We start from the raw sequence: 27,687 nt of genomic DNA on the forward strand, positions 1-27,687 counted from the left end.
GCTCTGCATAGATGTATTAAGACTTCTCACTAATACCACACCACCTTGAGCTGCTGCCATTTTACTTATGGTCACTCAAACTGGCACAAGTCTGAAAATGTGTTGCTGGATAACAGATTTATTTTGAATGTCACACTGATGGTTCCATTTCCTCATGTGGTGATATGTGCTGCTATATGTCTGACCATGTCTACACTTCTGAGGTTGAAGCAGGATTCATTTCTGTTTCCCCATGTAAATTGAACACAGAAGTATTGTTTAGGTTCTTTAAGCATTCTAGCGTGAGTACCTGTATATTTTACTGATCAGTCAAAAGCAGGGTTAGCTGATATTCTTGGCCCTTTGAATTCCACTATTCAGACATCTACTTTTTCTACTTGGTATAGGTTGCACCTTGTCTGAGTGTGCTGTCCTGGCTGCTATTTGTCAATGACACAGATGTACTAGCTGATGCCTGCTGGGCCCTGTCGTATTTGTCTGATGGGCCTAATGATAAAATCCAAGCTGTGATTGATGCAGGAGTGTGCAGAAGACTTGTGGAGCTGCTGATGTAAGAACTTCACTTTAAACAAATGTATTACTGTTACCTCTTCACATCTTTCTCTCAACCCAACTTCCTGCAGTAGTAATATTAGGTAGAATTTCTTCAATAGTAGGGTTAAAGCCAGCTTATTCACCTCTTGTACAGTCCTTGATTTTCTCCAAGGCTGCTGTAGAAGAGCCGTCAATAGCAAGTAGGTGAATGAGGACTATAGACCAAGAGCAATTCTCAGACTTGGTTGCTACTTTTCCTGTGCAAGAAAGTAGGGGCATAGGTAGTGTTACCCCTGAGCTGCGGGGCATCTCAGCTTCACAGGTGATTAATCCTCTTCACCCAGTCAGCAGCTCAGGACTGACTGAATGGGTGGGGCTGATTAATCACCTGTGGACCTGTGCTGCCGCACATCTTAGAGGGAAACACTGGACATGGGAGAATTGGAGGGACTGGGATTTGAAATCAGCTTCAGAACAAAGGGGTTAAAATTTGGGGACAATATTTTCAATCGTTGGTGCCCAAAGTTAAACATCTAAAACATGTTTAGACCCCTAAGAAAACGTGGACTGATAGATTCTGAAATGCAGACTCCCTGCCACTACCTTTGGCTTTGGGAGGTGCACGTGATCAGCACTTCTAATCATTTTGACCTTTTATTTTTTTTATACCTAAATATCAGCTTAGTAACCTGATGATAGGTGCACAATTTTAAAATTTATGCTGACAGTTTTAGAAAAAATGCTTGTCTAGAATTATTATTCTAGAGTATAAAACAATACTTTCAAAATCAAGTTCTTTTTCAAAATAGCTTTTTAAGGTCCCCATAAAACTAAACTGTAGCAGTTTATCTTTTATTGATGTTACAAAAATGGGACTTAAACCAGTTCAGTCTGTACACATCTTAGACTTCTCTGTAGCTTTCAAGACATGCCTGTGTAAATACAAATACTTACCAAATGTGTGAAGAAAGAGCAGCAAAGAAATTAAATAAAATGCATAATTATCTAGCTAAAACGGTTAGAGGGTAACCATAAATAAATAAAACCTAATGATCACTTATTAAAAGTGCATCATGAGAGAAAATAATGAAAAAGATGCTACTACATTTCTTTCTGATGTCTGTCATAACAGGAAACAGTACCACTTTTATTTTTTTTCTCCGTTTGGAGTTCAGTAAAATGATACCATTGATCAATCATAAATAGAAGAAATAGTCTGAGATGCTTATTTTTCCATACATTTATCTTGTTCCTTAAGGCTGATCTAAATGTTGACCTGGTAAACTGATTATCCAGTCATGGTATATGACAATAGTGTGTCTTTGAAAAGGAACATGTGGTTCAAGAAAAGAAACAAAAGCAAAATCTCCTTTGGGAAGCAATAGATGCATTAAATTTACGGTAAAGAATAACTAATTTTAAACCACTTTTAAAATGTTTTTATTGCAGTTCTCATCTATTTCTAAAATTTTCTCAAATACTTAAGTATTTTCAACTCACTTCTCTACAAATAAATATATAGCAGCTGATAATACACAGATTTAAATACAGGTTGAACTTCCTAAATCAGGGACTCTTTGGTCTGGGAATATCCGTGGTCTGGCAGGATCTCATGGATGTTGCTGGACCAGAGAACCCCAGCATTCGGGAGTGTGAGCCGGTCGGGAGTCCAGCAATGGGAGAGCCCTACCATTGGGACTGGAGAGCCCCATCCCAGAGAGCCCCATCCCAGAGAGCCCCAGCTGGCCGTGGCAACTGCGGAGCCCTGACTTGGTGTGACAGCAGCCTGACAGCCATGGAGCTCCAACCTAGCAAAGCAGCCATGGAGCCCAGTCCCCGGGAAGCCCTAGCCATGCAGTACAGAAGCGGGACAGCCATGGAGCCCTGTCCTTGGGAAATTCCAGCCAGGTGGGGCAGAAGTGGTATCACAGCAGCTGGGGAGCTCCATCCCCAGAGAGCTCCAGCCAGCTGGTAGAAGTGGGCCAGAATGAAATCCCAAGCCCTGTAGCAGCGGGGCTGGAGTGGAGCCAGCAGGAGGAAGGGGCAGAGTCCTGGGAGGTTGGTGGCAAGGGACCTCCTCTGATCTGGCAAATTCCCTCATTCGGGACTGGTCAGGTCCTGAGGGTGCTGTACCATGGAGGCCCAAGCTGTACTCCAAATTATTTTCCTGACCTTTTTATATTGAGCAGACACATACAATGGCCAGGAATAACAGCAGGTAGCGCAGCCTGTGAATGTGTAATATATACTAGTTACTTTATCTCACAGAAAGGATACCAATTTTGAATATCAGCATCTTATTGTACATTTCCTAGAATTTTCTCCATCCTGTTAAGGATCATATTGCCATCCTGTAATGATGGAATCGCTAAGAATGAGAGAAGATACGGCAATTTCAGAATTAATTAAACTTTATCAGAAGTGACAGGTTCTGGTGATTTACATGTAGATAATTGTGTAAGGCCTTTGTTACTCCAATAGTGATGTTATTCATAAGAGGACATTTTGCTTGCCAGAATGCCATCCACTCAAAGATATAGTCACAAGTCATTTATTTTTTGTCTATTCTGAGGAATTTTTGTGTGGTGTTGAGGAGAGAAATTCAGTTTCCTATTAAAAAGAAATTCTAATTTACACTCAGGGTATTTCTACACTGCACGACTATTTTAGGATACCAGAGGAACCCCGAAATAGTTACCTCGCATCTACACAAGCTGCCTGGTTTACACAAACAGGCATGCTATTTTGCAATCCCGGTAAACCTCGTTGCATGAGGGATAAGGGATGGCCTGAAATAGCGCATTATTGCGAAATTTGGCACTGTGTAGACGTGCCAGATTTCAAAGTAAGTTATTTCAGAATAGATTTGAAATAAGATATGCAATTTGCATAGTGCAAATTGAGTATCTTATTTCGAGTTTAGGGTACTGTGTAGACACCCTTAGTGACTAATAAAAGCAGAAATAAAATCCTAACAATTAAAATAGAACTAAAGAACTAAAGATCAAAATAATTCTGTGTACTAAAGTTGTCCTTAGAGATTAGATTTTTCTTTTTTGTAATTAGTTTTTGTGCTTTTGGTAGTAATGTAAAGGATTAACCAATTAACCGGTTACCCAGTAAGTATTTGCCTTACTGGCATGCTTACCGAGGTAATCATTTAAATGGTGGCCCAGCTTGGCTTGAGCAGCTCCCTGTCTGTGGCGTAGAGCAGCAGGCCCTGCCTGGCTGGACTGGAGCAGCCCTCCCACCTGAGGTACAGTGGCTTGGCTGAAGTAGCCTATGGCATGGTGGACTAGCCGGGCCAGTTAGGGTCCATCTCAGAGCATCATCGGCAGGGAGCTGTTCCAGCTGAGCCAGGCAGAGCCCACTACACCTAGGCTTATTGGCTAATTTAGTCATCTACTCACATTCTGGCCCCCTCCCCCTCCTTGCTGCCTCTGTATCAGAGACAGTAAGCAGGGTCATGGGGGAAGCGAAAGTCGGCTTAAAAGCCAGTTCCCCCCAGCACTGGCTCCACAGTGCCGCCTGCGTTTCTTCCCTGCACTGCTGCCTCTCTTTCAGTAGCAGCCGCTGTCAGCAGGGAGCTTGGACCCACCTCGGACAAGGGCTGCAGCCAGCCCTGGCCACCACGAACAGAGACTGCTTTGTGGCAGCCTCCCTCGTCCTCTCCCCAGCTTCCCTCATCCTCTCCCCTGCAGGGAGCTCAGACCCCTGCACACAGGAGTTGCTTCCACTCCATGCTGTTGCCTCTGTATCAGAGGTAGCAGCGTGGGGCAACAGGCAGCCGGTCCGGAAGGGGTGCACTGGTTTTTAAACTGGCTCCCCTTGCAGACTGGCTCCCACCTGACACCCCACGCTGCTGCCTCTGGCACAAAGGTAGCAGCATAGAGTAGCAGGGGGCTCCCCGGGAGTGGGGCTGGAGCACAGTGGCTGCCTGCCCTGCCCCCACGGACTATAGAATAGTTGACTAACCGCTAAGAATTCATTAGGTTAGTCGACTGTTCTATTACCTGCTATCTAATGTCCCTAATGGAGAATCTACAAACTGTCTGAGCAATTTATACCAGTGCTTAACCTCCTGGATGGTTAGGTATTTTTTTCTAATGTCCAGCCAAAATCGCGCTTTCTTCAATATAAACTCGTAGTGTTTTATCCTATCCTCGGAGGTTAAGGAGACTAATTTTTCTCCCTCCTCCTTTAAACAGACTTTTATGTATTGAAAACATTTAGCATTTCCCCTTTGTTTTCTTTTCTCCAGCCTGAACAAAGCCAGTTTTTCCAGTCTTCCCTCATAGGTCATGCTTTCTAGAGCTTTACTCATTTTTGTTGCTCTTCTCTAGATTTTCTCCAGTTTGTCCACATCTTTCCTTATATGTGGCATCTAAAAATGGACACAGTACTCCAGTTGGGGCCTATTCAGCGCAGAATAGAGTGGCAAAATTACTACTTGTGTCTTGCTTCAATACTCGTAATACATCTCAGAATGATGGTTGCAAAAAAAGCAAACATGTTACCCTATTGACTTATATTACATTCCCTGTAAGCTGTGCGCTAGTGTGGCTGCTCATGAGAAAGTCAAATACTGCCCATCTAATTAGCATAGTGCCCAGAGCTAGGTTTATGTTTTCCTGGTGGTGCACATTCATATGTGCTTCATTGCACATACAAACTTATTCCACGCATGGATGGAAAAGATTAGAGGGAACATTGATAACCACTTCAATTAAATTTTTAAAATTAACTAGATTTAAGATGACTGATTTTTCAGCACTTCCGAGCAACTCCTATCCAATAAAACTGTGGATGTGCAGCACTTCTGAAAATCAGTTCACAAGCTAACAATTTTGAGACATACATACATATACACATATATATGTGTATGTATGTATTTGATTTCATGTTAATATTCCTTAACAGTTTATCCTGAAGTTTCCTTTTAGTTTTGATAAAATTGTCAAGGAAAAATAGTGGTACCCCATCATAGCAAATTATTTTTCATCAAACTTCTAGATAATTGATTATGACCTGTGAGACCTATGTTTAATCATCATATTCCTGGATTTCAATGGATTAGACAGTAGTTTCCAGGCACCTAAAGTTAGGCTCCTGTTATTGACCTGGGAATCTCTGTGCTTGCTGCTCTTTGAAAACCTGGCCACTTACTCAGGTGCCTTTATTATTTAGAATTAAGAGTCTAAGTTGTGGCACTTACTTTGTAAAATCATATCTTATGTGTTGGTTGTGGTGTTTTTTCCTTATTTTTTTTTTAAGCCTGAGCTTTAGTTAAGTGTCAAACATTTAAAAGTTACTAGTTTTCAAATGAAAATGCATGGTTAGGTTGCCTCTAACTCTAAAACTAAATCAGTAATTTCAGTCAAACTTGGCATGAAAATTCTTCATGACTAGCAAGGTGACAGAGGGTCCTGATTAAAGGGTGGAAGTGGAAATGCTTTTGGACTGATTCATCTAAGTCTGCTTTGAATTATAGGCACAGTGACTACAAAGTGGTATCTCCTGCCTTACGAGCAGTTGGGAACATTGTAACAGGGGATGATATCCAGACCCAGGTATGGTTTCTGCTGCTACTGTCTTATAAAAACCATTTTCTTTTCTCTTAGTTAGCATGGGTAATTGATATAGTCACGAGTCTCCTAAGATTTCCATTTATTAAAAACTGTCATTTTTGGAGCTCAGAAAGGGAACTGGTTGGTACTGATTGCAGTGGAACATGTGTTTTTTTCAAGCTTTCATGCAAACCTCCATCGTTGCATTCAAACAGCATGGTCAAGACTGAATCTTGGGTTCCCATACAGGTATACAGCTGCTGGTCAGTCTTGACCTGCAGTGCCCTCTGAGTATTCCTTCTTTGGGTGTGTCCCAAGCAAAAACATACTGAATTTTGTGGTGGTTCCATGATGTGGTCTAATGTCCTCCAAATTCTAGGTTGAGAGAACGAAATTTCCCTTTCGTTATGGGCTGTGCCAAAGCTAAAACCCAGGTTCCTAACCCAAAGATTAGTTCACATTTTGATACGTTTTCTTCAATCTCATAACCCTGAATTCAGATAGGAAGATGACTTAATAGCAACCAGAAACACTCTGCTTCAGTTTAGCATAAGTTGTGCTATAGACAGTTGTAATTTTTCTGATTGTTACAGTGCATTGTTTATACCCTATATCTGAGGGTTATGTTAACTTTTCTGTATTGAACAACCAACTTCTTTGGTATATAACTAAGCACTGAAATGCATATTGGGGTAAATCTTGGTTTTCACAACTGGAATCCAGGAGTCTGTTTATAGTGTGGTACCAGGCTTCATAGGCTATGACGGCAAGGCAGGAAACTAAAAAGCCAAAGAATGCAGAACCTGTCTAAGGCACCTCAGTCTGTAAAGAAAACCAAAATTTCCTTCATGTTCATTAGGACCACATTTGAATCCAGAACCTCACATAATGAACACGTGGTTCCTGTACTGAATCACTTAATTTCTCTGTGCGTCAGTTTCCTTGTCCATAAAATAAAGACAATGTTCACTCACTTAAGGGGATTAATTACTATTTTGTGAAACATTTTGGGAGCATCTGGTGAAAAGTACTAGATAAGTGTTGGTGGTGATCTTTTCCTTTTAAGGGTTACCTGTGTTTCAAATGGCTGTCTATTCTAGACACAGTCTTAAGGTCTCCCTCTCTCTCCCTCTCCCTCTCCCTCTCCATCCCCACTTTCAGGTAATTCTGAATTGCTCAGCTCTGCAGAGTTTATTACACTTGCTGAGCAGCCCTAAGGAATCTATCAAAAAGGAGTCATGCTGGACAATATCCAACATTACAGCTGGAAACAGAGCCCAGATCCAGGTAACCGACCTAACTACGTTCCGTTAGTGATCTTTGTTCTTCACTCTAAGAGGACTGTTCATCAGGGGGCATTGCACTTCTAGTTTACACATGTGTTGAAGCAGGGTCATAGGCATCCTATGTTTATGGAAAGCTTTAAGAACACTGCCATTTCTGCTATAGAATTTGCTAGCTTAAGCTTTTTTAAACTTTTTTTTAATTCAGATACTCGAGAGGGAAGGAGAAGTTATGCCAGAAGAAATCAAAATGCAATTAAATGCAAGAAAACAACATTGCTAAAAGCGGTCTGGGGAAAAGCCCAGCAAACAATCAAAACCAAAAGCACCAATTCCTCATGCTCTCATCCCTTCAACATATAGTGTTGTTAGGTACTCCTAAGCAAATTAATATAATCAATCTGAGGTAAACAGCCACATGTTAGGAAAACACATAAACACTTCTTGACTTTACCATCTTAGCTGGAAGTCTCCTCTGTCAAATACTTCTTTATATTCTTCTTGTCAATATTCCCTCAAAATGTATACCATTGGCCATTATACCTCATTTTAGCCTATCCAGTTCAGACAAGATAAAACAGTTTTTACAGGTATATTAAAAAGCACGGATCCTCAAGCTGAAGATATCCCATCCCTCTCAGTTTGTATTACCATGCTGTCTTCAGTACTACAGTGTAGGAACAAATGTAATTTGAAGGCCATGTCTATACTACAGAGCCTGTGCTGGCAAAGCAATATCAGCATAGCTATGCTGGTATAGCCCCTCCCCTATAATTGCAGCATATACCAATAGGAGGGTAAGTTCTGTTGGCACAATAGTACTACCTCCTCACATTACATCAGCTATGGTGATACATGCTCTCTCTTGTCTGCATAATTATGTCTATGCTGGTGATTTTGAGCATGGGTTTAGGAATATACCTCAGGAATAACTCTCTAGAATTGTCTGCCTCCAATCTGCACATGTGACCGACTGCTGGTCTTGCTTTGTGGCAGTGTTTTCACAGGATTTTAAAAATACTTTAAACTAAACACCTTAAGTCTCATAATTGGTTTTGAGGTTTTTGTCTTAAAGTTGCCTGCGACAGGTGGCAATTTCCTGCAATATCCTGCATAAACTTTTTTGAATTAAATTACACCTATTGAATTAGGTTTAATACCACTGGGATCCATTGTATTAAATACAATTGTTTGTGTTATGGGTTTGTATGCAACCTTTTAGGCACATGTTTCAGAAGACCGTTTGGATCAATATTTGTGAAGTGGGGACTTGAGAGGCCTTTTGAAGCTATACCCTAAGGAGAAAAACCCATTGTATACAACCTGTTCCTGGAAACTCCAGATTAGAGATTTCTGAACTGGATAAAGGGTGGACTAAATATTTCAAGGGTGTGCTAGTTTTAAGCTGAGTCTGTTCTGGACTTGTTGACCACAAAAGCTATCTCCTTTCATGGGTTTGAAAAACTCACCTGGCATAGCCTATTTTGGTAGCAATTAGTGATTTTTGTATTAGTATGCATGTAGGTTTTTATTATTTTAATGTTTTTCCTCTATTTAATGGTTTTTACTTTAATGAAATAGGCTTGCATAGGAAGTGCTGGGTGGTAATTTATAACTGTATATCATCTCTGAGGGGAGAAGCAAGCAGGACTGTTGAGGCAGACTATCTTTTGCTGGGGAATAACCAAGAGAAGGCAGGTTTCAGAAGCAACCACGTTAATCTGTTTTGGCAAAAACAACAAGGAGTCCAGTGGCACCTTAAAGACTAACAATTTTATCATGGCATAAACTTTTGTGAGTTGCAATTCACTTCGTCAGATGCATGAAGTGAAAGAAAAAAACCAGTATGGATACAGAGGTGGGAGTGTTACGTTAGAGCTAATTCAGTCAGGGTGAAAAATTGCTTATTGTAATGATAGTAGTTCCCATGCTCTTTTCAGACCCATTCCTGATGGTGTCAAATTTGCATATAAATTCCAGCTCAGCAATTTCACATTTCAGCCTATTTTTGAAGGTTTTTTTGCTTGAGAATGGCAACTTTCATATCTGTAACTGTGTGTCCAGGGAGGTTAAAACATTCTCCCACTGGTTTTTGTATGTTACTGTTCTTGATGTCTGATTTGTGTCCATTTATTTTGTTGTGTAGAAAGGCTCATTCACTTGCACCTCTACTAATGTGATATATACCAACAGTGCCCCTCTGCCATGGACGTTGGACAGACCAGACTGTCTCTATGCAACAGAATAAATAGACACAAACCAGTTTGATTGAATTAGCTCTGATGTAACATGCCTATCTCTGTATCCTACTATTTATTTTTCTTTCACTTCATGCATCTGATGAAGTGAGTTGCAACTCTCAAAAGCTTATGCCATGATAAAATTGTTAGTCTTTAAGGTGCCACTGGACTCTTTGTTCTTTTTTTTATAAAGAAAAAGCAGGAAACTATTAAGCCTGGGAATACTCTGGCCAGAAGGGAGAAATGTGAATCTCCACCTATGACAGGTGGCAGCCAGGGGATCCTGAGAATGGGTGTCCTTGCTTGAATCAGTAAGGGGAAATACAGGTGCAGTTGCCCTGGGAACAATCTTTCTTTTTGAGGATGATTTGAAAGACAATACTTTGCCATGGGGGGGGGGGGGGACTGACAGCAGGAAGTGGTGACACCAGATCATAGGTGGCATGCGGATGAGGTCATGCTGAGACAGTTGAGCAGGCTGTGTGGAAGCTCCCTCCACTGAAACCAGGCCAGAAACCTGCTATTGCCTCCATAGTCAGATCAGTTGAAGGAACATTCCTGCCAACCTGTAGAGAATAAGATTATGCTATAGTTTGAGTCCTGAGATTTTTGGTTACATTTTTCCTATTGAGCAGGTCTGTATTCAACAGGGAGCCCATTGTGCATCAACAAAAAAAACCAAAAACAAAACCCACACACCCACCTTACATAAAATCAGTTTTAGGATGGATTTTCCTAGCAACATTTTACCTTACTCCAGTTTGCTATACATTCAAAATTACGAAAGACACCTCTTAGGGACCCTTGGTTCCACCTGAAGAAACTAGAACAGCAAACTAAAATCAGTGTTTTCTTGGTGAGCTCTTTGAGAAGACAATAGAGACAATGCAGACACTGAGGCTTGAGACAAGGGAATAAAATCTGTGTGTCCTTCCAATGAGAGAATCTTCAGACTGACTTATTTCATAGACTCATAGACTTTAAGGTCAGAAGGGACCATTATGATCATGTAGTCTGACCCCCTGCACAGTGCAGGCCACAAAATCTCACCCACCCCTCCTAGAATAATCCTCTCACCTATATCTCAGATATTGAAGCCTTCAAATACTTTGAAAACCCCAAGATGCAGAGAATCCTCCAGCTGTGATCTGTATCCCATGCTACAGAGGAAGGCGAAAAACCTCCAGGGCCTCTGCCAATCTACCCTGGAGGAAAATTCCTTCCCAACCCCAAATATGGCGATCAGCTAAACCCTGAGCATGTGGGCAAGACTCATCAGCCAGACACCCAGAAAGTTCTCTCTATTTCAGCAGGTATTTGAAGCCACTGCTCCTCCAAGGTATAACACAGAGATTACATGATAGAAGGATGCCATTGCTGCCTTTCCTGGTAGTAAGAGCAAGTGTCTGATTCTCTGGAAAACCATCCAACCCCAAAAGCTTTTTTTGTTTCAGGTTTCCCAGGATGTGCATGTTTCCTGTCCCTGTGCCCCATGAAGGGCACTGTAGGGTAGGCCCTCATCTGGTAGAAACCACCCCAGCTACTTAGGATAATCAGGAAATATATTCAGTAAAGCTGGCTTACTGTCCCAGGGACAAGTTTACCTTTTTCCCAAAGTAAGTTTAAAATAAACCAGCACATTAACAAAACTGTTCATATTACCACAGGATGAAGGGTGCAGTAATCCATCTCCTACACATTGAAACAACCAGTTACGTGCAGAGACAGGTATTTTGGACAATGCACAAGATTTTCTGTGGGACAGAGAGAAACTGGCAATGCAGTCAACTTTAGATCTCAGATTTCAACATGTTCTTAAAGAAATCAATATTGTAGATGGAGATATTTAAATCCATTATTACAGCAATAAGAATATGAAAATACGCCACCTGGAGAGCAACTAAGCATCTGATCAGGGAGTCATCATAGATACTTAAGCTTTTGTTACATGTTACAAGAAGCATTTTTGATCCAAGTTCAAAAAGGAGGTACTCCACTTCTACATGAATATTCACAAATTGCCCTTTTGTTCCTCCCTTCAAATGAAATGGATACATATCTTCCCTTGTTTGGGCAACCTTCTCATGTTATGCTGGGTCCAGCAGGCATTATTTAAAAATCTTCAGAGATATATATGGCTTTGAGTGAGTAAGTGGAAGGGCCAATTACAGTGCAGTTTAGACATGTACAGTAATTCTTCACTTAACACGTGCCCGCTTAACACGTTTTCACGATAGCACAATTTTTTTTTTTTTGGGAACATTTTTCAAACAACAATACCCCGTCCCTGCAATAACACAATTTCCCCTAGGGCTGGCTGTGGCCGGCAGCTGCGCGAGGCTTCCCCTGCCTCCCTGAAAAGCGGCAGAGGTTTGCCGCTCGCAGTGCTGTTCCCCAGTGACCCCCTCTGGCCAGACGCAAGGCATCTGGCCAGAGGGGGTCACTGGGGAACTGCGTGGCGAGCGGCAAACCTCTGCTGCTTCGTAAGGAGGCAGAGGAAGCCCCGCGCAGCTGTTGGTGACTGGCCAGCTGGGGAAACCCAGGTGCTGACTGCAAGCCCCTCCCCTGACCTTCCTTTCCCTCCTCCAGAGCCAAACACCTCCCCTCCCTGCTATAACCCAGTCCCCTTTCTCCCCCAACCTTATGTCCTGATCCCAGCTGCTAACAAGTGCAGGCTGGAGCTGCGAGCGCATGTGCGCTTGAAACGCAACCCCCACCTTTTCCATTATTTTCAGTGGGAAAATTGACTCCGCATAACACGTTTTCACTTAGCACGATCATTTTCTGAAACGTATCTACCGTGTTAAATGAGGAATTACTATACTCAAGTTTGAGTATAATTTGTCTCATAATGTGGACCATCAAGTTCATGTCTCCATTTCCAGATGATACACACCAGCATTCTGAAGAATGTTGCTGTTAAAGTCAAAAACCTTCTGCACTGCCTTGTTCATGTCTTGGCGGAAAGCTCATCATTGATTAGATAGGGTTTTACATCAAGAAGAAAGGACAAGTTCACCTGGCTCAGCAAGACATAAGGGAATGCATGGTAGATCATCTATCCTTTAGGTGACTCCCAGACCAGACTGAAAACCTATTGATGTGCTCAATCTGAACTAAGTATAACTTGGAACCTCCTTCTCAAACTCTCAACACATAACCAAAAACCACAGGGGCATATCCTAAGCCAATATCCACTGTTGTACAATCCGCTATCAGGGAAGCTAAGAGTAAGGAACCACGGTCACTTACTTTAAGATGATAAACACTTTCCTAGCATCTTTGAGGACATTCACAAATAATGTCCGTGTATCACTTGAGTTTAGATGTTATAGGGAATGCACATCAGGAAAAAGGACATTCTGTTATTTTTACAGGATGGTTTGAGCATGATGCTCAGTACGTTTTGGAAAGACAAGTCAGTGACTGCAGGCATACTGCATTGTAAGAAACCCATGAGAATCATAACTGTCACATAACAGAATCATGAGTTTTGTCACACACATTGGTCCTTGGGCAATGTGCAGATTTTTTACATGATTTTGATCTACATCTTCTAATATCCACCTTTCAGCTTCACCGTTGGCAAATCTCCTCCTCTTCTCACTGAAGGCATCATGCCTAGTTGACATCTTTGTCCCACATGCTCTCATTGAATCTTCAGCTACGTATTCTATTGAACATGATAGTTCTCTGAACTAGCTAGGCCTCCTTTGCCATAGTCTTCCTCCTATAATAGGAAGTGTGATGCTGCCCATCTGCTTGAAGTCAAACATCCGAAGGAAGTAGAAATGCATAGATGTGAACAGAGTCTGCAGAGGAATAAAGGTGTATATAGCAGAGGTATTCAGAGTCTCATTCACATTACCGTGGAACCTTTGTTATCCAACACTCTGTTAACCAGAAAACTTTAACTGGCATTGCCCCCAGCCACAATACTGTCACATCTACAGGCACACAAGCCTGGCTTGGTTTACCATGATTGGCTTAACACTTTTTTATTTAAGAAGTACTAATCATCTTTAACTCAAAAGGAGACAAATGGCCCCACACTACAAAACTACCAATATTAAAAATTTGAGTTTTACTATTATTGTCCATTGGTTTTTCTGAGGTTGATGGGACCCTCAGATGACCAGAATTTTTAGATAACTGGAATGCCCTAATCCCTGAACGTGCTGGATAACACAGGTTTTACTGTATTATGTGTTATGCAAAAAGCAGCAGTTTTGGGGGGAAGGAGTGGTGTGGAGTGCTTGCACACATTTTATTAGGAGGGCTACTTCCAGGTCTTCCATATTCAAACTCGCTCATCTACATCGTCACCCATTATTTGGTAGAAGGATGTTAGGGCACAGAGACTCCAATAACCCTTAAATTGCTTTTCAGTTCTATAGATGTACATTTAATCCTTCCACAAAGACTTGCTGCTTTTTACATCCCACTGTGAAGACTGTCTTATATGGAGGGGACCGAGAGAGCAAAAATTCTGTTTTTCTTGACTCATTCTAAGACCTTCTGTCAGTCTAAGCCTTCCTCGGGAAACAGCATTAAGTCCAGAGTGAGAAGGGGTTTTTGGTTGGTTGATTGGTTTTGGGTTTTTTTTGGCTATTGCTCACTTGTTAGTTTGAAAAGGACAAGTGTGGTGGTTGTGGGTTTTTTTTTCCCTTACTAAATTCCTAATTTTCATCTCAAGGCTTTGCTGCAAATGGTTTCAGTTGAGTATCACTTTTATTGTAGTAAATATTTTTTAGCTTTGGAGGCTGTCGTTCTGGAGAGGTCTTACTGAGGGGCAGCCATAGACCAGGCTCCAGGCAAAGATCTGGGCTGTCTCTGGGTTGCCATGGAGCCAGGAAATATCCCATTGTGAAGGCTGTGTCTGACAGAGTCCTAAAATAAAAATTCAAAGATAAGACAGAATTGTCCCTTTTCCAGCTTAATTTAAATTAGGGATTTGAATGACTAGTCGACAGGCTAGTTGACTAGTCACTTCTCCCCACCCCCACCCTTGCTGCCTCTTCTATTAGAAGGAGGCAGCAAGGGAGGGGAAAAGTGTGTGTGCTTTGAAGTAGCAGCACTGCATGGAGCCTGGGGCCAGACTCTGAGCTCCATGCAGCGCTGCTGCATTGAAACGCTGCATGCAGGCCGGGGCCCCTGCTGGCCCTGTGCTCCCCACAGCACTTTCACCTTTGAAGTGTAACAACAGCCCTGGGCTGTTGCTACACTTCAAAGGCAAAAGTACCCTTATCAACTAATCGAATAGATGCAAATTGCATCGACTATTCGATTAGCCAGATATTCAAAATTTTACATCCCTAATTTAAATAGCTCTCATAACTTGTGGTGAGTTAAAACTATTCCTTTCCTGGGATTTGGTTTTATTCACGAAAAGAACACAGTGAAACACAAAATCCTATCTAGATCTCCTCCTTTATTGCCCTCCAAGTTTTCCTATTCAAATGCTTCCTTTCACACAGTTGCTCAGCTTACGAAGTGGGTCCATCCTACAGCTATTCCAACCTCTGTTTATACCCTGAGCCAACTACACCATTTAACAAAACTCTTATAACTCTTTTTCATGAAGAATATTTGCTGAGACAGATGGGGGGTTTCAGATAAACACTGCTGGCATGATTTTTAAAGAAAAGATTGTAACTATGTTCCTGTTCATTTTCTTTGCTCTGAATGGGAATTGAGTGTTGCGGAAACTTTGCTAAAATTTATCCTTGGACAGAAACCAGACATAGAAGTTTTTAGGCTAAACATTCTTATTTTTCATAAAGTTGAGTATCTCAATGCATGTTTGTCATGCTGGAATTCTTTGTTTCCAGTGTGCCAGGTTAAGTTGCAGTGGCACACATTTATATGTGATTTAACTAGTGGCTAATAGCTCAAGTATGAACAAGGCCTTAGAAACATTTAGGCACCCCTTAATTAAACTTTTGCTAGCGCACTCGGAGTAAAACCCTGTCAGTGCAAAACAGGATATTTTAGCAATATTTTGGCTGTTGCACACCGGGTTAGAGAATTAAATCTATCAGTAAACCCATCAGCCAGCAGCTTTGTCTCAACCATATTAATTAACAAACAAAACCAAAATTTACTGACAGTTAAGATGACATCAGGACACAGCCCATTAACCAAAACTCTTTAAAGCATGAAAATATGAAGAGGAAAGGACTTATGCATTCATGTCCACTTTGATGTTGCCTTCAATACTGTCAATAACACTCCAAAGGATTCACTTCCCAACTTGAAAAAAATACTAAAAACCAATACCTATCCTAAACTGATGCAACTAACACTCTTGTCAAAAAACTTAACAGTGACTTCAGCAGAGTTAAACTTCCAAAATGCATGAAATCTTGACAGTCATGTATACCTATCTGTATAAATGATATAACAGCATATGAGGTCACAGTTAAGTCTTATGTTGAGATGGGAAGTAAATGCCTTTTGGAGTGTTCAGATGTGTTCTTGACAGTATGAAGATGGAAAAGAATGCAAGGATCTTCCCCTTTTTATATCTATGCTTTTAAGTTTTCAGCGTATGCGGTGTGTCCAGATGCAACATTATCTGTCATTAAACATAGTTTTTGTTTGTTAATTTCTTAATTTTTATGCAGCTTTAGGTATACCTCAGTGGATAGCTCCCCAGAGTCAGGGAGGAGGGGAGCAGGACCTGCCTGGGAATCAGAAGGAGAAACTGCGCTGCTGAAGCCAATCCTGACTGTCGACCCTTCTGAAGGGTATGAGAGGCTGTAACATGTCGCGAATAAATCTTGTTTCTATAAACCTTTCTTCCCATTTAAAAATTACTGAAAGTAAGTATACCAAGAGCAACCATCCATATTTAGCAGTGATGACATAACTTGTCAGTCTGTCATCAAACACACCCGAAACGCACGATAGCTTCTCTCTGGACTTATGCAAACTGGACATAGCTAGGTGAGGCTGCAGCAGCAGAGTACCTGCATTCGGCCAGCAGGTCTACCTACTCTGTTCCCCCTTCTTCTAGGTGCTCCATCCCTGTCACCAGGAAAGCTTGCCTGTTAGCCTTCAGCGTGTGATGTGATATGTGTAAGTGAGTCAAGTGTCACCTTGTTCAGTCTTGGGCCTTGGACCAAGGACTACCAGAATGTGAAAGGATGATGTTTTCAGTTGTGCTAAAGAACAAGACTATCAATCCAGGAGTCTCATTTTCTGAATTGGGCATGGGGATGAGCAACACACCATATACATTGACCAGTGGGTTACACAAGCAAAATGTGTAACGAATGACTGAAAAAGTGGGTATTTAGGGGTTTCTTTCACCATAATTTACAGATAATACTGTACAGGAAGATTCCAGGAATGTAAGTCTGAGTCTTACTGAACACAGTTATGCTTATCGAGTCAGTGTTCAGCATGGAAACAAGGACAAAAATGTTTGAGGGCTCTTTCTGTTAAGGATCTCACTAGGTTGAATTGTCAATTGGTTTTGTGCTTTATTACCATTCTAATTTTAAGTTTTCCACCATTTTGACTTGACAGATTACACTTACGAAGTGTGCAGTTACAGAAAGGCATAAATCTGTGCTATGCCAAAAGTTTGCACTGATGATAGATAACCCAACTGACACACCTACAATGGTTGCCCACACAAAACAAAACAAGAATCAGAGAACCTTACTCCTCCCTGCCCCGATGGAAACAAATCAGCACAACCACCCATGCAACAAGCAGACACAATAATTCCAAATACATTTAGCCTCCCAGAGCTGCATATCCTTTATGCAATTCACCCATGCAATTCAGTATAAATTTCCCAACACAACCCTACTGCCACCACCAGACACAACACACATCACCCAGTACAACGCACAAACACTTGCCAACCCTCAGTCATGCTTAATATGAAATCACATATGTGAGCAGCAAAGCCGCGTACAAAACCTGTGTGAGGCCTTCTCACTGTGTGAATCACATGGAACCATAAAACCCCATAAAAGTGAGTTTCAGGGTCTGAATCCATTTACTGCTACTTCAAGCACTGTCCCTGTCGGTGCTCCACTTCAGGTGGGAGGACACACCAGCACCTGAAGTAAATCGCCAGTGTGTCCTCGCACCTGAAGTGGAGCACCAACAGGAACACACATCTCGAAGAACAATTGTTACTATACAAGGTGAGTAACTTATTTCAGTTCCCTAGCACAGACTTACTACTTGAACTAACTTGTATTGCACAGACTTACTACTTGAACTAGCTTGCCCTTTGTAGACCGTCATTGGAGCATTTGATATGTACCTTCTCAGTGGGTTACACAACTTTTTTTCTAATAGCGGTGGGATACTGATGATCAGGAATCCTGGATACTATCCCTGGCTCCTGAACAGGAGTATGATTTCATGTGGCTTGACATGTGATAACTAAAAACTGGTTCATTCAGTCTGAAAGAAGTATAATGCAATGATGCTGTTTGTTCTGATTACAAGTCTGGTTCTATTCCTGGCCACTTGTAGTGATCTTGCATATGTTCTCTAGTAATTTACCTCTTAAAATGGGATTTATAGGCTTAATAAATAATAAGGGGTCATGACAGGGATGTGGGCGGTCTGACCTAGCCATCGGAGCTGGATCAGACTGAGTCCTATATCAGGAGGTCAGAGAGGCAGGCAAGATCAGGTTACCAGAAGATCAGCAGCAGACATTAGGAGCAAATAATATAAGGGATGCAGTCTGAAGCAGGGCGAACCCAGCTGTGTGAACAACTCTGTGTTTCTGTATTGGGTTTATATAGTAGCTATGAACCAATCAGGACCTCCAGTATTCCGCCTGTTGGATTCCAGGAGTGGGAACAACAGTTAGCAGGTTACTGGGTGGCAGTTTGGAGCTTACTAGTTCCAAAGAGTCCTATCGACCAGGGTTCAAGACTTTCAGTCCTTAACATTATCCCTTCCTCAAGAGGCACTCTCTGGACCTGTTTTTTTGGAGTGCTTCCTATGGGCTATTTGTATGAGTATAAGGGCATTTCTGAAGTTTTGCTCCTCGGGACCATGTACCTCCATGTCAACAAGGTACAAGAGCCTATCATATTTATGTTTAGAGTCCAGGATTTGGTGAATCATGCATTTCTCATGGCCTTTTACTAGTACTGATGGAAAAGGTGTCTGGGGCCCGTGAGGAAAAGAGCCAGCTTACCAAGAGATCAGAGCCCGAGACAGGCCAAAGGGCAAACCCAAGTCATTCTGTGTTAGGAAGATAAGGCAGGGTCAGGTTACCAAGAAAATCAGCAGCAAGAAATAGGCCAAGGTATCAGTGAGGATGCAGTCTGAAGCAGAGACCAAGTTATATGGGCATCTTTGTGTCCTGCATGGTATGTGTAGAAGCTGTGAACCAATAAACACCGCCCACATTTTGCCAACTGTATGGTAAGGCTGGGATACTCTGTTGGAATCTATCTCCCATTCTAATGAAAATTGCAGGTTGAACCTTTCTGGTCCAGCAGCATCCATGGTGTGGCAGGACCATGGATGTTGCTGGACCAGAGAGCCCCACCCCTGGGCAGCCTTGGGTCTGTGGAATGCTGGTGGTCCTGGGGCTTGCCGCAAAGCTCCCATGGCCCAGGGAAGAAGAGCCCAGGTGGCCCTGCAGCTGGCCATGGAGCTCTAGTGGCCCTGGAGCAACTGAGTGCTGGTGGCCAATGGGCAGCAGAGCCTCAGTGGCCCTGGTGCTGCAGAGTCTGGCAGCCTTGGGGCAGTGGGGCACCAGCAGGGCTAGGGAGCCTGACGATTTGCTGATGGATCCTGGGAGAGCCCTGAGTAGAGGGGCCCCTGTCAGCAAAGGGACTGACCTCTCCAGTTCTGTCAAATTCCCTCTTTCGGGACCAGTCAGGCCCCAAGGGTGCTGGACCTGGGAGGTCCATCCTATGTCAGGTCACTGGGTGGCAGGTTTGTAAATGACAGATAAATAGCAATTAGAAAAACTGAGATATGAACTCTCTTTTTTCCTATCCCAGCCCAAGAAAAGCTAAGCTTCTGTCTTGAACCTCTATTTCTCAGTGATGGCAGATGATTTGCACTGTGGCAGATGTGTTTATATGTGATGGGTTTGACTTTGTGCACATTTTCCCTTTTTTTTCTAAAAGCATATAGAATGCTCTATAGAAACATGCTCATTGTGCTGATTTCAACAATATCAATGATATGTAGTTGGCAACACTATGCAATGCTACCAACTTCTATGCTGCAGAAATTGCAGCTTTTACATCACTATCTCCAAATTGGACAAGATCTCTGAAGTAATAAGTTCCCTTTGTTTTGACAACATTAAATAAAGATTTTTTTCCCCCCAGTACCAAATAGGCAGTATACAGAATTACATCCTGTTAGTGTGTGGTTTTCACAAAGTTCTGAAGAGACCTTTTTTTAAGAGGTGAGTTTCAGGGCAGTCCCTTAATCTGGGAGTTAGCTACTTGGAAAACCAGCCTAACCTCTTGTATAAACAGCACTAGATTGGTGGGAGAATGAGATGGAGAACCTTCGCAGATGGAAGGGTTTTTTTTGTCACTCTAGGTAGCGTGGTCCTTGAAGCACTATTGTGGCTCAGCTGTAACAGTGCAGTTAAGTATAGAAAAGCCACAGTCTTTAAACTTACATGGTTAACAGAGATGGGTCTTGAAGAAGAAATGTTCCTTGAAGAGGGAGTAGTGGTTTCTGAGTTTTGGAAAGAAATTAACTTAAGGATTCTCCATAACTTATTTCCTATTTAATGAGAGTCATATTCAAATGGTATTTTATATAAGTAAGTAGTTACAACAAGGTCATTTGATTCTATATTTTTACATTTCACTGTTCACTTAGCAGTGATATTAGGGAACTGTCATATAAAATGCTTGCATCTAAATACAGGATATTTGCAAATAACTTAAAAGCTTACTCTGTGTTAAACATTTGGAGAATAAAGAGATGTTTTCACCTTTAAATGGAATCATGAGTTAAGTAATAACTTCTGTTAAACATTTCCCAACTAGAATTGTTCTCCTTAAAGTCTTTATTCTTTTAATTATTGACTGTTTATAAAAAGTTAATTTTAATAAGGATTCCTAGGGGTATTTGTTAGTGAGCTGTTATAACAAAACTAAGTTTTTTTTTCTTTGTAGAGAGGAAGGAAGGGGATGGAGAGTTTGAGACAATAGAGGCCCTTAGAATTTGTTTTATGGCTTTAGTAATGTATCCAACACACCAGTCCCTTCTGGGATACCTTAAAATAAAATACAAAAAATCTTTGCCTAATTTTCACATTCAGATCTCTAAAGCATAAATATTTTAGAGTATTTTCTTGAAGTAGAGATTGTGTACCTGGTAACCTGAAAGTCTTTAAGTAGAGAATATGTGTCCTGCTTTTTAGATCTTTTTTTACCCACTTGTTCTTATGTACACCTTACTATTTGTAGTAATTAACTTTAAAGTTTGCAATTAAAGACTTCTATCAAATATTCTGTGCCAGGTACAGATTACCATTATTTATATATATGGGTTTTTAAAATATAATATATGTTAGAAGCAACACTGAAGTTGTAGAACTGCATTTGGAGGTCACAGTTCTGGCTCTCACTGGGTTGGGGACCTACCCCCGCTGTGGCTCTGTATTTAAAATGTATTAGGAGTCGGGTGGGCAGGCAACCTGGCTCAGTTCCAGTTGGCACCAGATCCAGGAGCCCAGACCTCCACTAGACAGGGACTGCTGCCACCCTGCATTGCGGCCTCTTTATCAGAGGCAGCAGCAAAGGGTGACAAGCAGCTGGTCCGCAAGGGGAGCTGGTTTTTAAACTGGCTCCCCTTGCGGACTAGCTCCCGCTTGGCACCTCATGCTGCTGCCAGCCCCCCCCCCCCCCCCCCGGGGACTATAGAATAGTCGACTAACCAATAAGAATTCATGAGGTTACTCGACTTTTCAATTAACCACTATTTAACATCCCTAGTCTGGATTTGTCTACCCTTCAAATTTGTTGTAATTCTCAGCACAAGTAGACTCACACTAGTCCTGATTGAGCTACTGCACTAAAAGTAAGCATAGCCACAGAGAATACAATACTGTGGTCTCCGACAAGATTGAAGTGAATTGAAAGTATTATAAAATTCAGTGAAGGCAAATTTATAATGTATGAAATGTTATTATTCCTAACCATTTTTGCATCAATATTAATTCAAAACATTTTCAATAATGTTGTCACTCTTTCCATGAGAAGACCATGGGCATAGAGATCTTACAAGGAGATCCCCATTTCCCCATAATGCTCAAAATCTCCTTTACAGATGCAGGGATTGGTAGTAGGGTGTTGTGGAATGTGGTGCCTTTAAGTTCCTTTTCTTTTTCTGCATGGTTACATTAAATCTCTCCTGCTTATCCCAAAAGTATGATGTTACTGGTTTCTGACATCTACTATGAAGATTGTCTGATGTGACAGGGACGGAGAATGAAAAATATTAGTCTTTCTTTGTGAATTTTCTTTCTGGAATCTTTTCTCAGCCTCCCTTGCAGGACTGCATTATGTCTTCTGTTTTTCTGATTATTGCTCACTTGTTAAATAGTTTTGAAAGGGAAATATGTATTTCTAGAGGGAAATACTTAAATATATTGTCAAGGCCATACAACAAATGGCTTCAGTTGAACAGGATTTTATAACTTGTATGTGGTTACTATTTTCTTCTTTGAAAGAGATCCTTCGAGAGAGTTCTTCCTGAGGGACACTCCTAAGCCCATGGTCAGAGCTAAAAATCTGGTCTGCCTCCAGCTGCAGTAGGGATGGGAAATATTTCCACTGGAAAGCCTTTCTGATATGAAGGGTTCCAGATAGAAAAGTCACAGCTAAGGCTGAGTTTTGTGTGACTCAGAGATTGATTAATCTTTCTGCTGTATGTTTTTGGTATAGTGATGTTAAAATTGAATGGCTTGCCACCTTGAAAAATAATGTAAAATACAAAATCCCATCGCTAATAAGGCCTGATTCATTGAGAGAGAAGCTAATATATTTTCAGTTGCATTGGTTTTGAAAAGCTGATAGAATGAACATCTATTGGAACAATAAAGCGGGTTATGACTATAAAGCTAAAGATTGCTGATGGACACCCTAAGGAGGCATCTTACTTTACTACATTGTACTGAGGTTTGGAAGTAAACAAATCATGGAAAGAAACTGTATTTCTATTTGTAGTTGATACTCTGAACATTTCCTTTTGCAGACTGTCATAGATGCCCACATTTTCCCAGCCCTCATAAATATTTTGCAAACAGCTGAATTTCGGACAAGGAAAGAAGCTGCTTGGGCAATAACAAATGCAACATCTGGAGGGTCTGCTGAACAGATCAAGTAAGTAGCAATGAAAACTGCTGTACGAGTTTGAATGAATGTAATGCTTATGTGAAAGGTGGTACACACTGAGCCTAGAGGCTGGAACACGACTTTCTTGAGAGCAGGCAGCTGAAGTGCCCAGTTTTCCTATGCTGTCTCTTTTCTTGCATCTCACGTCTCTGGAGTGGTTTGAGGCCACTTTTAGAGTTGAGTTCAGTTATGAATAATCCATTCAATCCTTGGCCTTGGCTGAGTGTCCACCGTCAAACCAGATGTGAGGCTGGTGTTTTCACTTTCTCCTTCCAACTCATTACACAGAGGCCAACTGGGGGAGAATGGTTTTAAGGCTCATTTCCAATCCTCCATGTCAGCCAGTACATTGTACAGTATACAGTCTTGGTACATTACTGGTTTAAAACCTCATTCAAATACAGTCTGTTTTTAAAGCTGAGTCGGTGGAGGCACACATAGAATAGACTATACCCGAGTTAGTGTCCTACCTAGCTGTTTTTGTTCAATCCTCTGCACTTGTATGGATAAGGTAACCTGTGTAATTTGTCTCAGAGGAGTAGCTGTGTTAATCTATAATTTTAAAAATGAATAGTCCAGTGGTAACCTTATATATATATATATGTTAATTTCTAAGGTCATGTCTAAGCAGCAGGCAAAAGCTGAAATCAGCTACACAACTTGAGCTATGTTAGTTGCATAGCTGAAGTTAAAATAGCTGCATTTGGTGCTGTCTACACACCAGGACGTTGAAGGAAGAGCACTCTTCCTCCAACTTCCCTTGCTCTTCGTAAAATGAGGGTTACAGGAATCGGAGTAAGAAGTCCTCCAGCTCAACATTATTTTGACATTGTTGAAATAACTGCTTGTAGTGTAGACGCAGACTATGTTGTTCTGAAATAACATTGCTGTGTAGATGTACCCTAAGGTGCCACAGGACTACTCATTCTTAATCCAAATGTTTGACCATATTTGTGTGTGGTGTTTTTCAGATATTTGGTAGACCTAGGATGTATCAAACCGCTGTGTGACCTCCTTACAGTGATGGACTCAAAGATTGTACAAGTGGCATTGAATGGACTGGAGAACATCCTGAGGCTTGGAGAGCAGGAAGCCAAGCGCAGTGGCACTGGCATTAACCCCTACTGTGCTCTTATTGAAGAAGCATACGGTAAGAGCAAAATCTCAGTAGAGGACAAGTATTAGCCGGCAGTGATCAGAAGGTCTTTGGGTATTCAGGAGCCCAGGAGCTGTGCTCTTGAGTACTTTTTTATTGTCACCCATCATAAGTAGGTGAAAAAGAACTGTTCCTAGACAAGTGTCCATCCATCAGTGTGCTCCCTCTCCTGGTTTAACTCTACCCATTTACAGTTTGGCGGCAGCTGGAGCTGTAGTACAATCTATACTAATGAGTAGCTCTGGCCTTCTTGCCCAGAGTGCTCTTTACATTGCTTTGTTGCTGCAGCTTCCAATGTGGAGTGATGTACACAGTATCCAGCATGTAAGTCACTTCCAGCTCTGTTTGTGTGTGAGCTGCATCCAGCAAGCCACATGCTAGCTCTTACCAGATTTGGGTATAGCGTAGGGTGACCTCAACTCGCTCCCAATCTTAGATTTTCTCCCAGAAATCTGTCTTACATTGCCCAGCCTTCTCCTATGACCTAGGCAATACAAGTATGTTACATTTGTTACTACTTTAAGATAATGTGCCAATTTATTATTTCAAATAGTTCATCTGACACTTCAGTTTAAGCACACTGGATCATATAAAACAGTAAAATAAGTTTTATTAACTACAAGAGAGATTTGAATGGAATATAAATAATGAGGCAAAATTTGGAAATAGTCACAAGCATAATAAAGGTAGTGCCTAGCTATTAAATTTAAAGCAAAGTTTTTCTTGGCAGTCTTACAGGCCAAACTTCATAGAGCAGGACCTTGTCTTCTGTTTAATGGCTGCTTTCTTTGACCCTTCTCATGTGATGAACTGATGGATAGAAAGGGAAGAGAGGGTTGTTGGGGTGTTTATTCCTTCTTGTTATAGTGTCATTCCCCCCTTTTGAAAAGCCATTTTCAGCTGAGATTCAGAAAACTGTGTGTAAAGATATTCCCTGCCAATTTTCCCACGTGTTTGAACTCCCTTCCTGCTTGATGAATCTTTACTGCTTAAATACAAATTAAGCAGAACACATGTTCTTTTGTTTGAGGCAGACCTGTTTGCCAGCCTTACTTTGGCATATATGTTGATAATATTGTACAGGAAAAACTTCACATAGACTGTTGCCACACATTTTATCAGGACAATATTGGTCAGCAAATTTCAATTTTCAAATGATACCTTACAAGACCTATCTTATGTAAATATTAATACAGTGTTGTATAGGGTATGGACATGGGTATAGTCTATCATGCTAGTATATGCAAATGTATTTGTATTCTGTGCGGTCTGTTATCGGTATGTCTACATAGCATGCTAAGCTTCGTCTCAGATTTAGATTTGACATCAAATCCCACTTTCACTTATGCAAAAGTTAGTTCGGCTTGAGCCAACTCTCTTACTCAGACCAGCGGACTTTGCAGCTGGGGTTGGTCAAAGCCTGTATCCTTCTGTGATATGATTCAGAGCCCAAATATTTTGCAGTATGGACATAGCTCAAGTCTGGGTCATCAGACTTGTGTCTGGAAAGTCTGCCACAGTAACCCTGAATCCCCAGGTGCTGTGCTTCCCAGCTTGCCACTTTCAAACTTGCTTCCCAGGAACTGGAAACAACCTCCTTGTTTAAAAATAGCTGTGTGATGATTAAACTTTCATTTCCATCTCAACTGCTCACCTGGAAACAACACACACAGTCAGAACTCGTGTATATTTGCTGTGGCCAGCAGCAAGATGAAGTCCTGCATCAAGCGCGTGACTAGCCGGCCAGAGGAACACAGACATATTCTAATTAACCTCTGATGTGAGGCAAGCAAGACATTTGACTTCAGTAAAAGCATAAGAAATAATCATGGGTATAAAACAATATATGAGCTACTGGCAGCCTTGGAGATCAACTGGATGGCAGATCAATGCAGAGGGTGGATCAAGAGGCTGAGACAAACTACCAGAAAGTCAAGAATGCTAATTGCACCTCTGGGAACTCCCCTGTCTTCCTGTCTCCTTTACAAGGACTGTGGCTATGTACTAGGAATTACACTGAGCCCCAGTGGTGCATGACACTGCTGAGTGACAATGGCGACCTTATAACTCCTGTTACAGGCACCAGCGGAGGAGAGCCAGCTGCCAGATAAAGGGCAAGAAGTCACACTGGCAGTGAGGCCAATAACTGAAGAGGCCATGGTGCAGCAGCTACAGCACATTGTGTACTCGGAGGACTTCTTCAGGGACAGCCCTGTGGGAGCAGTCTTCTGCAGAACTGGCATCAGAACAAGCACCAAAGCCTGGTAAGTTTCTGCTGCCATGTTTGTTTTTATTTGCATATGGATGGAAAGGATTTCCAGCTTATGAGCCTATTAAATTAATGCAACCCAAGATTTCTATGTGTTTCATTTAGGGAGAGACCTAAACCATTCTACTCAGGGCCCTCCTCCCACATCCTGCCTTATTCACATTGCCACATTGGATTCAAAATGGACACAGTCAAATGAGGAAAAATTATTAACCAGTTATTACATTTTTACTCGCTGACTGGTATATGTATTGGGATGGTGCTCAACAATTGACAGCCTCACATGTAATACAGTGCATCTTACAGATGAGCTGTACACAAACTGTTCCCTAATGCCTTTGAGTCAATTCCCAAACAACTTGGCTACTGAGAGTCCAAACAAAATCTTAGGCAGTGTGTGTGTTTGGTCCATTGCTGGCTTTAACATGAGAGTCCAAAATGCAGCAAAATGAGTCAGTCTTGTGACTCCCAATGAGTGGCAATGAGTCAGGTGTGTTTGCATGGATGAAAGGTGCTAACAGGGAAGCTCTACTGCAGTGGTCTCCAACCTTTTTAAGCACAAGATTGCTTTTTTAATTTAAGTGCAATCCAAGATCTACCTCAACCCAAACACCCTTGTCCTGCCTTATTTGTGCCCCTTTTCCGAGGCCTTGCCCCTGCTCACTCCATCTTCCCTCCATCCTCCCTCTCTTTCAGCATGTTGGGGCAGAGGGTTGGGGTGCAGGTTCTGGTGTTGGGCTAAGGGATTTTGAGTGCGAGAGGGGCTCTGAGCTGAGCCTGGGACAGGCAGTTGGAGTGCCAGAGGGGGTTCTAGGTGCAGGCTCTGGGATGGTGCTTGGATGCAGGGGTGCTCAGAGCTAGAGCAGGGGCTTGGGGTGCAGGGGGGGTTCATGACTGGGGTAGGGTTTCAGGATGTGAGCTCCAGCTGGCCACTGCTTACCTCAGGCTGTTCCTGGGTGGTGGTGCAGTGGGGCTAAGGCAGGCTCACCCCTGCCCTGGCCCCCCTGCACCACTCTCAAAAGCAGCCAGCAAACCCCCTTCATCCCAAGCCCTGTTGTGCCCCCTCTCTGTTCTGTGGACATAGGATACAGGGTAGGAGAGGGGGCACCTTGATATCAGTGCTTCTCTTCTCCCTGCCCTGCCCTGCCCTGCCTAACAAGCAGGAGGCTCCCAGAAGTGGAGGGAGGCAGCTCCAAGGCAAAGGGCAAGAAATGTGTAGCAGTAGGGAGAGGGGCAGTTGAAGTGCTGGCACTTGATAGCCTCTTGGCCAAACC

At 42.0% G+C, this 27,687-nt stretch overlaps 1 protein-coding gene across 5 annotated transcripts in view; it reads left to right on the forward strand.

Annotated features, from left to right (window-relative positions):
* Window positions 1-27,687, forward strand: part of KPNA1 (karyopherin subunit alpha 1) — a 115,901-nt gene that overhangs the window by 63,803 nt on the left and 24,411 nt on the right. For 4 of the 5 annotated variants that reach the window (XR_012896995.1, XR_012896999.1, XM_075904361.1 and 1 more), the window contains exons 9-13: window positions 387-550; window positions 6,026-6,104; window positions 7,263-7,388; window positions 22,849-22,976; window positions 23,960-24,138. Coding sequence is in view for 2 of the 5 variants with exons in the window: in XM_075904361.1 (XP_075760476.1) it covers window positions 387-550; window positions 6,026-6,104; window positions 7,263-7,388; window positions 22,849-22,976; window positions 23,960-24,138 (676 nt within the window). In the remaining 3 variants the exon portion in view is untranslated. Of the gene's footprint in view, window positions 1-386; window positions 551-6,025; window positions 6,105-7,262; window positions 7,389-22,848; window positions 22,977-23,959; window positions 24,139-26,223; window positions 26,409-27,687 lie in introns of all 5 variants that reach the window. The other variant, XR_012897000.1, reaches the window with a different exon arrangement.

This window comes from Pelodiscus sinensis, chromosome 1 (assembly GCF_049634645.1).
Source record: "Pelodiscus sinensis isolate JC-2024 chromosome 1, ASM4963464v1, whole genome shotgun sequence".
Lineage (NCBI taxonomy): Eukaryota > Metazoa > Chordata > Testudines > Trionychidae > Pelodiscus > Pelodiscus sinensis.